The sequence below is a fragment of the Mirounga angustirostris genome, unplaced genomic scaffold (assembly GCF_029215605.1).
Source record: "Mirounga angustirostris isolate CCGP_5_RB_7025 unplaced genomic scaffold, mMirAng1.0.hap1 SCAF_7, whole genome shotgun sequence".
Lineage (NCBI taxonomy): Eukaryota > Metazoa > Chordata > Mammalia > Carnivora > Phocidae > Mirounga > Mirounga angustirostris.
The window spans coordinates 85,583,266-85,597,097 of NW_026991715.1; the positions used below are offsets into that span (position 1 = coordinate 85,583,266).

General features: G+C 35.0%; 1 protein-coding gene across 9 annotated transcripts in view; it reads left to right on the plus strand.

Annotated features, from left to right (window-relative positions):
• The window catches only part of FER (FER tyrosine kinase), a 423,881-nt gene that overhangs the window by 178,364 nt on the left and 231,685 nt on the right, over window positions 1–13,832 (plus strand). For all 9 annotated transcript variants that reach the window (XR_010413179.1, XM_064596457.1, XM_064596454.1 and 6 more), the window contains one exon: window positions 7,711–7,833. Coding sequence is in view for 8 of the 9 variants with exons in the window: in XM_064596457.1 (XP_064452527.1) it covers window positions 7,711–7,833 (123 nt within the window). In the remaining variant the exon portion in view is untranslated. The remainder of the gene's footprint in view (window positions 1–7,710; window positions 7,834–13,832) is intronic.

Here is a 13,832-nt window from a genome sequence, read left to right on the forward strand (position 1 = left end):
GTAGGGTGTTTGATATAGCGGAGTTAGTACCTAAACATATTTAGAATTTGTTCCTGAAACTGTTTATTTTGTGTCATAAATGTTGATAGATTTTCATAGAGATTCACATAGCATTGTTCCATTTGATAAGTAAATGTAGATGCAAATCTTTATTTTTGTATATGATAAAACAAAAATACATGTAGTAAGACAGAAGTGCTCCAGAGAGATCTTACTATTAATGGGAAAGTGCCCAGTTTTATTTCTCTAATTTATTTATATGACAGGCATTTGCTAGAAACTCATTTTTGCAAAGTACCATGTTATTCAGTGTAAGGAGATGAAACTGAAAAATGTATGGCCTACTTCTCAGTGAACTTAAAACGTAGTAGGTGAGACATTGGTAGAATTCATGAACAGAGAAATATTAAAGATGCAGATCTAGGGATGATGGAGCCAAGAAAATTTGAGATAACATATGGTGATGAATTAAAAATAACAACATAATAATAAATATTTTAAAATAAAACAAAAAATCCTCTCTCTATATAATGGTATATCATCATCTTTTATTTCTTTATCCATTTATTCAGGAAATACTAATTGAGTGAGTAATGTGTAAGGACCAGGGATATGAGTCAATAAAACAAAAATAACCCCAAAGTGGAGGTTGTAATTATTGTGTGAAATTGGGTAGCTCAATGTATTAAATCACTGATTCATTCAACAGGTATTTATTGGATGTCTATTATGTGCTAAGTTCCACTTCGAGCCTGTAGATTTAGTCTCTGCATGTACCAGACAGGTTTACTTTGTTCTGTTGTTGTCACAATCTCTAGGCTCTTTGAACTACATGTATTTTTAAATTCATGCCATGAGTCTTAAGGAAGACTGAGTGAAAGCGAGTAAATCCCAGACTTGTTTGAATGACAGTTGATTCCAAGTCTGTGCCTTATTGTTGTATATTTAGAGTTATTTTAATCACTCTACTCCTATCCTTCAAGGACCCAAGAGAAGGCAATAAATAACTTGAAGTCAAAATAAACTGATAAGGTATCATTTTCTGTGTCCCTGACACATGATTAAAGACTTAGGAGACTTTCTTCTTAACAATTAAACAAAGCCTTTCCAAAACCTCATTAATATTAATTTCCAGGAAATACTGATTGAGTACTTTTAAGGCCCAGGGATATAATGGTGGAGCTTATAGTCTAGGAGGGAGGCTCATGGTCACTCGTAAATCACACGTTATATATAATTATAAACCATAAAGTAATAATTATAAAGCTGTAGATACACATTGCTATAAAAGCTTTTAACTGGGAAACTTAAGGAAGTTAAGTTTGAGACAACATCTGAAGAATGAGTAAAAGTTAACTAGGAAAAGACATACCGAAACCATATTAATACTATTTCCCAAACTCTCCGACAATCTTTCCTGTGTACTGGTTTAATGAGTTACTTATAAGTATTCCATGTGCCGTTTTTATTTGAGTAAGCTAGAGCTTATGTTTTATATTTTCATTTTTAGGTATTTTACCAGAAAAAGGAATGTTTTATTTAGCCTTTGTTTTTTTATTTAGCTTATTCATCTCAGCTGCCTCTTTCAGAAATCTATCTTGCTTGTTTGCTTGCTTTTCCTTAAGCCTGCTTGTTCTCAATTCTTTTTCAGGGGATCTACTCAGGCATATTATTTCAGATTATACATTCATTGAATCCCCTTCTCATTTTTATGTGTGTATTCTGTCCTGTCTGACTTCTTTGTATAATAACAGTACTCTGGAATTATGTATAGAAACAAAATCTGATTCTGTTTTTTATGTGTTTTTCATCCATATGCATGACTGATTCTTAAGTAGCACAGTGATAACTCAGAAATAAGCTCTAGATGTAGCAAATGTTTTCCTAACACCACCTTCTGGGTTCAGTGTATATTCTTTGAGTTTTTTTGATATATTCTAATCATAGGTATCTATATAATTTATAAAATTTGAGTTATGTCATATTTTTATTCATACTTTTATTTTAATGACATATTACATGATATGTAATCATGTATTACAAATGACAATCAACAAAATGATCTTTGTAGAAATTTGCAAAAATTTATTCTATACTACTAGTTTTTATTGCTTCTGTTGGAATTCACTTAAGAGATCATTAGTAGCAACCTTAGCTCCAAAGAAGAGTGTCTGATTTAAAGATTAGTCTGGATTCTCTCTGTTGTATTATTGCCAAAGCTATGTAGAAAACTTAAAAAATAATCCATTTGTATGTGAACAAAACTTCATGTCATCTGAGCTATAAGAAATTTACACAGATTTGTAACAAGGTCAGATTATAATATTCGGAATTTTGAGAGTATCAAGAAACAAGTCCTCAGCAGTTTTTGTGAATGTGCTACTCTTGACTTTAGCTTGAGCCTTAGCTGAACTTTTTAAGCATATGTCATCTTAGCATTGTTTTTAGATTCATTACTGTATCTTCATCGATAAAAGTGAGTTAACTGGTTTTGCGCAGTTAGAACTCTGAGAACTTCACTGATGTTGAACTGATTGCTTTATAAGGATAATTGCTAGAAATCAGTTTCTTATTTCATCCCATGAAGTAAGTACTGCTGCTTGTATCACTCACTGTCTTCATCATGATTACTATGTCAGTGGCAGAAAACTCTCTTTAACTTAAAAGCTAGATATGTTCTTAAGTGAAAATTCCCATTATTCCATTCACTGTTTCAGAGGTGTGTTAGAATTTTATATAAGACATTATATTATGATACTAGTCGCTGATCGGAAATTTGATTCTGTGTAAATTTTATCATGTTACTTACTTTTTATTAGACATTGTACTCCAGTGTGGTGTTTGCGTGAGTGTGTGTTTTCAGTATTAATTTCCAAGTTAAGTTATCTGATTTGTCTCTTTAGCTTCACACTCATTTTATATGCATTATATTTCATTTATTCATGCATGTTTATTGATCCAGGCAATACATGCCAGGCACTGTTCTAGACCATGGGGATACTGTGATGAAATGGAACAAATAGGGGTGCCTGGGTGGCTCAGTTGGTTAAGCGACTGCCTTCGGCTCAGGTCATGATCCTGGAGTCCTGGGATCGAGTCCCGCACCGGGCTCCCTGCTTGGCAGGGAGTCTGCTTCTCCCTCTGACCCTCCTCCCTCTCATGCTCTCTGTCTCTCATTCTCTCTGTCTCAAATAAATAAATAAAATCTTAAAAAAAAAAATGGAACAAATAATCCTAAAATTTGTATGGAACCAGAAAAGACCCCGAATAGCCAGAGGAATGTTGAAAAAGAAAAGCAAAGCTGGCGGCATTACAATTCTGGACTTCAAGCTCTATTACAAAGCTGTCATCATCAAGACTAGAGGGTATTATGCTAAGCGAAATAAGTATGGTAGTGGCACAAAAACAGACACATAGATCAATGGAACAAAATAGAGAGCCCAGAAATGGACCCTCAACTCTATGGTCAACTCATCTTCGACAAAGCAGGAAAGAATGTCCAACGGAAAAAAGACAGTCTTTTCAACAAATGGTGTTGGGAAAATTGGACAGCACATGCAGAAGAATGAAACTGGACCATTTCCTTACATCACAGACAAAAATAAACTCAAAATGGATGAAAGACCTAAATGTGAGACAGCAGTCCATCAAAATCCTAAAGGAGAACACAGGCAGCATCCTCTTCGACCTCAGCCACAGCAACTTCTTCCTACAAACATCGCCAAAGGCAAGGGAAGCAAGGGCAAAAATGAACTATTGGGACTTCATCAAGATAAAAAGCTTCTGCACAGCAAAAGAAACAGTCACCAAAACCAAAAGACAACCGACAGAATGGGAGAAGATATTTGCAAATGATATATCAGATAAAGGGCTAGTATCCAAAATCTATGAAGAACTTATCATACTCAACACCCAAAGAACAAATGATACAATCAAGAAATGGGCAGAAGACATAAACAGACATTTTTCCAAAGAAGACATCCACATGGCCAACAGACACATGAAAAAGTGCTCAACATTGCTCAGTATCAGGGAAATCCAAATCAAAACCTCAATGAGATACCACCTCACACCAGTCAGAATGGCTAAAATTAACAAGTCAGGAAACGACAGATGTTGGCGGGGATGCAGAGAAAGGGGAACCCCCCTACCCTGTTGGTGGGAATGCAAGCTGGTGCAGCCACTCTGGAAAACAGTATGGAGGTTTCTCAAAAAGTTGAAAATAGAGCTGCCCTACAACCCAGCAATTGCACTACTGGATGTTTACCCCAAAGATACAAAAGTAGTGATCCGAAGGGGTACATGTACCCCAGTGTTTATAGCAGCAATGTCCACAATAGCCAAACTGTGGAAAGAGCCAAGATGTCCATCGACAGATGAATAGATAAAGAAGATGTGGTATATATATACAATGGAATATTATGCAGCCGTCAAAAAACCCAAAATCTTGCCATTTGCAATGATGTGGGTGGAACTAGAGGGTATAATGCTAAGCGAAATAAGTCAATCAGGGAAAGACATGTATCATATGATCTCACTGATAGGAATTCTTAATCTCAGGAAACAAACTGAATGTTGCTGGAGTGGTGGGGGGTGGGAAGGATGGGGTGGCTGGGTGACAGACACTGGGGAGGGTATGTGCTATGGTGAGCGCTGCAAATTGTGTAAGACTGATGAATCACAGACCTGTACCTCTGAAACAAATAATACATTATATGTTTAAAAAAAGTAAAAAAAGATAGTAGGAAGGGAAAAATGAAGGGGGGGGAAATCGGAGGGGGAGACGAACCATGAGAGACTATGGACTCTGAGAAACAAACTGAGGGTTCTAGAGGGGAGGGGGGTGGGGGGATGGGTTAGCCTGGTGATGGGTATTAAAGAGGGCACATACTAATGGAGCACTGGGTGTTCTATGCAGACAGTGAATCATGGAACAGTACATCAAAAACTAATGATGTAATGTATGGTGATTAACATAACATAATAAAATTAAGTTAAAAAATGACAATAAAGTTGAGGGACCAAAAAAACAAAAAAATCTGTATTTAAAGAGATAAAAGGAATGTTTTTATTCTTTTGGGGGGAAAAAAAGCCAGTTAATTGTCACATCACTGGAACCACTTGTCATCATCAGTGAATTTGGAATACTTGCCTCTTTTATAAAATAAAAATAGACATTTTTTCTAAGAAAAAAAATGTAAAAATTTATCACCTCATGAGCTTACATCCTAGAAAAGATAGTCAATAAACAAGAAAAATAAAATATGTATGATATTAGATGGTGTTAAGTTCTGAGGAGAAAAATTTAATATGGAAAAAGAGATAAGAAATTTAGCTGGGGTGAGAAAATGGGGAATTGAATATTATATAGGGTGGTCAGAGAAGACCTCACTGAAAAGGTGATTTATGCTGAAAGACTGGAAAAAGTAAGGGAGCCATTATCCATATGGCCATCTGAGGAACTATTCAAGCAGCAAATGTAAACTCCTTGACTAAGGAGTATATATAGTGTGTTTTACAACAAGAAGGAAAGGAGTGTGGCTGGAGGGAAGTGGGGGTGGGGGTAGTGGTAAGAGAGATGCTAGAGGATAGATTATGTAGAGTCTTATAGACCATGGTAGAGACTTTGGCTTTTATTCTGAGGGAGATAAGAATATAGCAAAGTAATGGAATGATCTACTGTAACAGGATCTCCTGATGCTATGTTAAGAGTAGACTGAAGGAATCAGACAAAGGGAGTAACAGTATATAAATTTCTAACTTTATGGAGGAATGCATTGTCAGTAAATATTAACTAACAGAATTATATATATTTAAAGTGTACAACATGATGGTTTGATATACATTGTAAAATGATTACCAGGATTAAGATATTTAACACCTCACAGTTAAGAAAGTTAAATACTTTCTTGTGTGCATGGTGAGAATGCTTAAGATTTACTCTCAGCAATGTTCAAGGATATAATACTGTATATTTGGTTGAAATATTACCATTGTTACTATTGTTATTACATGTTACATTTCTATAACCTTTTACATTTCTTTATTTCTTAATCAATTTAATATAAGAATGCCTTCCAGGATATCTGATTATTTACAGATAATGATTATTCCTTAAGAAAATGTGATTTACACTTTAAGGTATTCTTTGAAAATGTTTCTTTTCCTATATCTGGGTTTGGAATTATTTTTGTAACCCAAGGATTATTATTGCTTTGGTGATTTAATATTTGAGTGTGTACTGTGTGCCATATGCCGGGCACAGGGGTTTGCATGTTGATACTTGGTCAAGCCTCATATTTACTCTTTGAGAAGATCCAAATATTATTTGTTTCACCAATGAATTAACTGAGACACTGAGAGAACTTGCTCAGCACATTGCATGCCTAATAATAGATTAGCGTCTTCAGTAAGAAATATTCTTAATGTCGTTGTTAATATATCATAGTAGGTCTGGCTGCTATATACAAAAATTCTTTAGGCAGTTTATTAACAATTTGCCCTGAATTGACTCTAACGCAAACTACCTTGAGTTAAATTATATTCTGTGGTTAGTTTTATAGTCAGCTAACTCCTGTTTGACCCTCACTTGATAAAACAAATATCCATTTAAAGGTGGTCTATAAGTTGAATTCTGGTAAATTGAATCTTATACTATGGAAAAGGAGCTTTAATTTTTTAAATCTTTTAACTATGAAATAATCTTCCAGTAATATAAATAATATCCAAATTTAGGTAATTTTAAATGTTCTTATTTCTTAACAGAGAGTTTTCTTAGAGCATATTCATATTGGTATCTGTACGTATCACCTGTATGTATATGTATGGGCGAGCACTTTGTGAACAGTCCGATAGAAGTTTTTAATACATTACAATGCATTCCAGTGCTTCCTGCATTGAAAAGTATGGCCAATAAGATATTTTTTATTTGCTAAATTTACTGCTATCAATTTATTCATTTGATAACTGACCTGCATGCCTATTTGAAATATGAAGACACTGAAAAGAGGTTGTGGCGGAGTTTGAGAAAATGTTACTTATCTAATGTTATAAAACCACAAAGTGCAAGATTTGAGCATGCTGATATTTGCAGTTTTGTCACTGTGCATTTTATTTCTTTGTCAATGGTGTGTAAATGACTAGGTGCTTTTGGTGAAAGAATAATACATGAATAACCCCATAAGAGAAATACCAATTACTACTATATTGGTAAGTAGGAAATAGTGATCATCTGAGGTGTTCTTCAAATATATATCATTATATTGGCTATAATATAATATCTTCAAGCTTTGACGTTATTTTTGATCTTGGAAGTTTTATCAGATGGGGCATATATGTAAATATTATGTAAATGCATTGCTTGTTTATTAAGTCAAATGTATCTCATGCTTTATTTCCTTTGGTTATCATTTAGCAAAATGCATTCCAGGTCTTTGTTAGTATTTCATTTTCTTCCTTCATTTCTTTCTCTTTTTTAATGGTTTGAAGTATGTTTAGTCATTATAAAAATTAATTTCTTGATGGAAAGTTAAAATTTTTCAGCATGTTGGAGTTTTATTTATTTATTTTTACTCTCACCATCTTAACCATTCAGTAGTATTATGTACATTCATAGAATAGTTTTTCTTAGTGCAACTTAATTTATTGCTGAATGTGGTCTTGCTGAAGCAGTGTCTTCATATTTATTCTACTTTATTGTTCTTTCTCCAGAATCTATATCGATTTGAAGGCACTGGTTTTTCAAACATTCCTCAACTCATAGATCATCACTATACAACAAAACAGGTCATCACTAAGAAATCAGGTGTAGTTCTGCTGAATCCTATTCCTAAGGTAAGTGCATTTATGTGTGTGTATATTTTAAATGTGAGTTAACATTTACCACAACAAATAAAGTTCTTACATTATTTATAAAAGTTTGGAAACAAAAGGGCTTTGTGATTACCAATTGTACTAATGTTGAAGCATAGCATTTCCTTGGTTTTATTAAGATGGGTTGCCTTTTTATTCAGTGTTTGCTGGGTTACAAATGGCCTTTTCTTTTTTTTTTTTTTCCTTCCCAGTTTTCCTTAAAAGACTTAACACTTTTTTTTACTTTATAAGGTTCAGACTTTGAGTTGAGTTTATACAAGATTTTAAGATGTAGAAGTCAAAGAATATCTCCAGCAATTACAAGTGAATTGGAATTTTAATTTTGGATGTTAAGTTTACAATATATTATAAGACATTAGAAGTTTTAAAAGCTACACTATTTTTCTCAAATATAGTAAATCATAAGTTTCTTATGTGGAGCCAGCAGGTAACTAGCTGGGTAAGAGATTGTTCTAGGTAATTTTTACCTCTGAGATCTAGCACAGAACACATTAGTTTCATGTGCTTTAGGAGATTTGTGAGGTAAGGAATGGGTATGAAGATGGCTTGTGTTTTAAGGTAAATGCTGTGGGGCCTGGCCCAAAGTGGAGCAATGGAGCTGCCTTGGTTTCTGAGTACTTTTGATGTTTCAGAACTTCACGTTATTCAAGTTCTCTCAGAACTTGAATTGGGATAGTCAAGAGTCCTTTTCTTTGAGGCCATCTACTCTGAAGAACAGCGTAGCCATAAACAGCCAGAAAACCTGGTAGGTTAATGTCTGCTAATTCAATTTTTATATACCTAGGGATGACTTTTAATATGAAGCAAGTGCTATTCCCAAGAATGCTGTGTAATCCAGATTCTGCTAAAGAAATTAAAAAAAAAAATCAAAACAGCTGTTATACTATCCTTTGTTAGTCTAGAACATAATGTCTATATTTGTATTCACATTGTATTACTCAGTCATTACTGAGGGGCTGAGCCTTAACGTTGCTTTCACAGAAGATTTTGACTGTCAGTTGCTAAACACTAATTCTGTGGCTAAGAAATTGGCCTTCTTTCACAATTTTCTAGAATTATAAGATTGGCTCATTTCTTCATTTATATTTTTCCATTTGCTATTTCCCCCATTTTAACTTCAGAAAACCATATAAAAATTCTCTGTTGGTTTGAAATAGGTTGTCACATTTTGCTCTAGTAAAACAGAGAAGTCTGTCAATGTTTCCTCTTCCATAAATGAAGAACTGCTGTTGTTCTGCAGAATTCTAGTTCTCTCCTTTGATTAAGGTGATCTATTCCTGTGGCTTCATTTACTTATTTGTATAGCAGAGGCTTACAAATTTATATTCCTAACTTACATTTATGTCTTTCCCAAAAGACAAAAGAGATTTTTCTACTCTTTACCTAAAACTGAGTTTATCACCTTTAACTCCAAAATTTATCCTTCCTTTTTTAGTATATGGCACAAGTTTTCCCCACTACTCAAAAGTAGAGTGTTCCTATGAAACCTTTTATAAGCCAAAATGACATAAAGCAAAGAAGAAATTACCATGTCACAAAAGTGAAAGTACTCTTTGAATTTCTTTTGGTTAGCAAAAACAGGTACTAATGTAAGCCTTTGGTAAGAGCAGAGTGGCATAAAGCAAACTTTTAGATAATGGGGGAAACCTATAACACCAAATACTTAGCTGCTCAAACCATCAGTTAGGGGCTGTCTTCAACCTCTCCTCTACCACTACCCTCCCTCTATCACTATAAGTGACAGGAGTTTTGTATCCTTACCTGTAATGTAAAAGTATGAATTAAAGTATAATTGCAGCATAAAATAAAATTCAGTGCAGTGAAGATGCTTTTTACCCATGTTAGGTCAACAAGATATGCAACTGGATTTTCAGAGATATTGATATCCCATTTTACAGCCAACCAAATATTTGCATTTTCTACTTGCTGAGCCAGGTCTAAATTGAGAGACCAAAGCCATAGAAGAGGCACATAAAAATGCAGATCTGGGCTTGAATAAGAATATATAATTTCAAATAAAGCTATATCCTTCTCTATATAAAGTTTTCCGTGAAATGAGTCTAGATAAATGGAAAAGATTCTGTGGACTGTTACATGGTCAATTATTCTCTTTCTCCCAAGCCCCTAACACTGGCTGTGGAGCTGATTATCTCATCATTTTATATAGCAATAGCTATGAAAATAATTGTAGACTGAAAGCTATAGAAGATTAAGGAGCTATGTATGATTGTTTTATGAGGTAGAAATTTGAAGTTTATCTAGCTGACTATTAACCTGATCTAAAGTACTGGTATTTGAAATATGCAGATCATTATCTGTTTGTTGTAAATATTGTTATGCATGTTATTTAATGAATCATATTATGCTTTTAAAAGAAAATCACAAAGCAGAGGTTGTAAAAGTTAGACAATTTTCAATTATGAGTGAAGAACAAATTGATACAGATTTTATTATGGTGGTATTATCTGTTATATATCTTCCTTTGAGAAATTATTTATACTCTTATAACAGGAATCTATTTCTTGATTTAATTTGTGTAAGAAGTTAATGTCTTTGACCATATACTATGCTGTAAAACATCTCATTTCCATCTTGCCAGACTTCACTTTTAGCCTACATAAAGAATGCTATTTTGGTCTCAATATAATTTCTGCTTATAGCAATTTACTGCTCACTCCCTATTTATTTCTTTCTTACCCATGAAAATACAAGTATATCATCATAATGCCTAACTAGAGGACACAGTGGCCAAAGGATTCTCTTTCCTATCTCCACAAGTACAGAAAACTAGACAATCTAGGATTAGGGTTTATTTAACTTTCTCATGATAATAAAGCTAGTGGGTGCCCAAGCCATCCCTCCCTCACCCTCCACAGGCTCATTTCTCCTGCATTGCTTCCCAAAGCCTGTGAAAAGGTATGGAAGATGCAAGCCGTTGTTTTAAACAAGGGTTGTTGATCACCCAGCACCATCGTTCTTATGTTAGGAAGCACATTGGAGACGCACAGAGCCTGTTCTTTACTGAGTCAGTTTCTGTTCCCACTTCATCACAGAGGCCTTTTCTGACTACCTTGCGTGAAATAACCCCTCACGCCCTTATGTTCCCCTCTTCCCCTCTTAGTATCTTTTTGCTGCAGTTGTGTTTACTTGAAATTACTTCACATGATGTATTTGTACTTGTCTGTCTTCCTCAAGTGGAATGTAAATTCCGTAAGGGCCAGAATTACATTTAACAGTTGGAGCAGCTCTAGTGCCAGTGCCTAGACCTGGGCTCGCCCACAGTAGGCGTTCAGTAAACGTTTGTTGAAGCACTGAATTGCTAGAAACCAGCTCCCTGCTGAGCGTTTGATATGCACTATCTCATTTAACCCTTACATATTCTTATGAAGTATTATAATTACCCCATACAAGATTAGTGTTGTTTTTAACCTCATACAGTGTGATGAATGAGGAGCTGAAGCTTAAAATCATAAATAATTTGCACAAGATGACACAACAGATAAGACACAGAGCTGAGATGGGAGCCTGTGTTCTTACCTCCTATGTGTCTGGACTGTAGAGACTAGACTTCAGAGACTAGAATAAACGCTAATTTTAAGGAACAAGGGTGTGGGTTTAAGGAAAAGGAAGTATCTTTGATTCCATAAAATGTTAAATTGAAAAAGACTGTAACATATCAAAAACTGTACCACAAGTCTTTATGAAGGAAAAATCAATGAACAGTAATACTGGGTGCCCAACCTAGGATTTGAGGTTAAATATAGGGCTTGATGAAATTTAGTTAAGAAAGACACCTAGTTCAACTTTAACATTTAAATGGTAACTTGAAAGTTTATTTGCCTTGTTAAGTTTGATACTGTTTCAGACTTAGCTGTTTTTTAAAAAGAAATATCTTTCAGAATGGAAATTAAAGTTCATGAATAAATCAGGTGAGTTAGGCAATGAGCCATTAAGTTGAACTTTAGACAAATGACTTGCCTGCCAACTTAAATCAAGTACTTGTGGCTTTTCATCAGAATTTGGTGCAGGATGCCAGAACAGTAGAGGCAGATTTTTGCAGAGAGGAAGGCTCTCTGTGACAGACAGGTCTGAGGCAATTGCTTTCATGTTGGACACATGCAAACAAAGAACACTTCATACAAGAGAAAGTTGCACTCTTAACTAGGTCTTCTCTTCATGCTGTTAGTTTCAGATCACTTAAAGACTGTTTATTTCACATAGCTTGTTAAGTAACATAGCTTGCTTTGTCCAGTATTACTGTTTAATGATTTTCCTTTTATAGAGGCTTGTGATACAGTTTTTGACATGTTGAAGTCTTTTTCAATTTAACGTTTTATGGAATTAAAGAGACTTCTTTTTCCTTAAATCTATACCCATGTTCCTTAATTATGTAATTAAATTATTAAAATAATTTAAAATTTTAATAAAAAGAAGACTGGAAAATATATGTGATTCACTATTTATTCACTCAGGAAATATTTACTTAACACACACTCTCTGCTGGGCAGCGATCTATATTATGTCAGAGTGCAATAAATGCTACGAAAATGAAGCCTGTCAAGAAGATAATGACCTGAGTGTGATGATGAGGTCAGGGGTTGAGTGGTGTGTATGTGTGCATGTGTGTGTGCATGTGTGCGTGTGTGTGTGCGTGTGTGTGTAGGGGCAGCTGCTTTTTTAAAAAACATTGTGATCCAAGAAGGCCTCCTAATGAATTTTGAAGAGAAACGTGAACCAAACCAAGGACTTCTCTGTATGGTTATATGCAGGAGTAATAGTAAAAGCCTTTAAGAGCACAGCATGATTACTGGCCCTATGAGAACAGATGCCAACTCCAAACCGCTAGAGCCGTGCTGGTGTTTATTGGCTGAATATCTTCCATGAGTGTCTGGGGAAAGAGTGTTCCTTGGTATAACTGAGGAGCTGCAGAAGCTAGTGTGGCAGGAACAGCGTGGTCGAATGGAACAGTGTTTGGAGGTGAACACAGATTTGGATTAATTTAACAACTAATGTATATTATCTAAAAAGGTCAGTTGTTTATTATATAATTTAAGAAAATCATTTGAGTAGAAGCTCAGTATAAAATTTTATAAGTTTTCATAGTGAGTCTCTTCAAAACAAAAGGTTTATGTTTAATAGTGCTAGTGAAGTTCAGGGGAGTATTTTTGCAGTAATATGGCCATCTAAATAAATTAGAGTAAAACCCATGTTTTTAATTTCTAAGAACTTTTCTCCCCAGCCCATTGTTGTTTTTTAAATTTTTGTTTTGCTGGGTTTTGGGGGTTTTTCCCCGGCACACTACCAAGCAGTTAATTCAGTTCTGACACTACTTGGAGATAGAGTCAGATCCCATAGGTTAAAGACTCAGTTCTACAAGACTGCCCCCCTCCTCTGCCCAACTTCAGATGCCAGTCTTAACTCCAGGTTGTCACCTGTGCCTCTGACATCCTGGTGGTAGATTCGAGGTTCCAACAACTCCCTCTTTTGGTTCAATTAATTTGCTAGAGTGCTTCACAGAACTCAGAAAAACATCTACTTAGTAGATGCCCAGATTAATATGAAAGTACATAACTGAGGAACAGCCAGATGTCAAAGATGCATAAGACAAGGTATGTGGGAAAGGGACTGGCACTTTCTTGATTTCTAAGGGTACAACTGTCCCCAAATTTCCACACTCTTACCAACTTGGAAACTCTCCCTACCTCTGGGTTTATATGGAGGCTTTATTCCATAGGAATGATCAATTAAATCATTGAGCACTGGGACTTGAACTCAATCTCCAGCCTCTCTTCGCTCCCTGGAGGTCAAGAGAGTGGGACTGAAACTCCAACTCTCAAATCACAAGGTTAGCTTTCTAGCCCTATCCTTAGGTTACCCAACCATCATCATTAACATAACAAAAGACGCCTTTATGGCCCTCAGCACTTAGGAATTTCCAAGGGTTTTTGGACCTTTTTGCT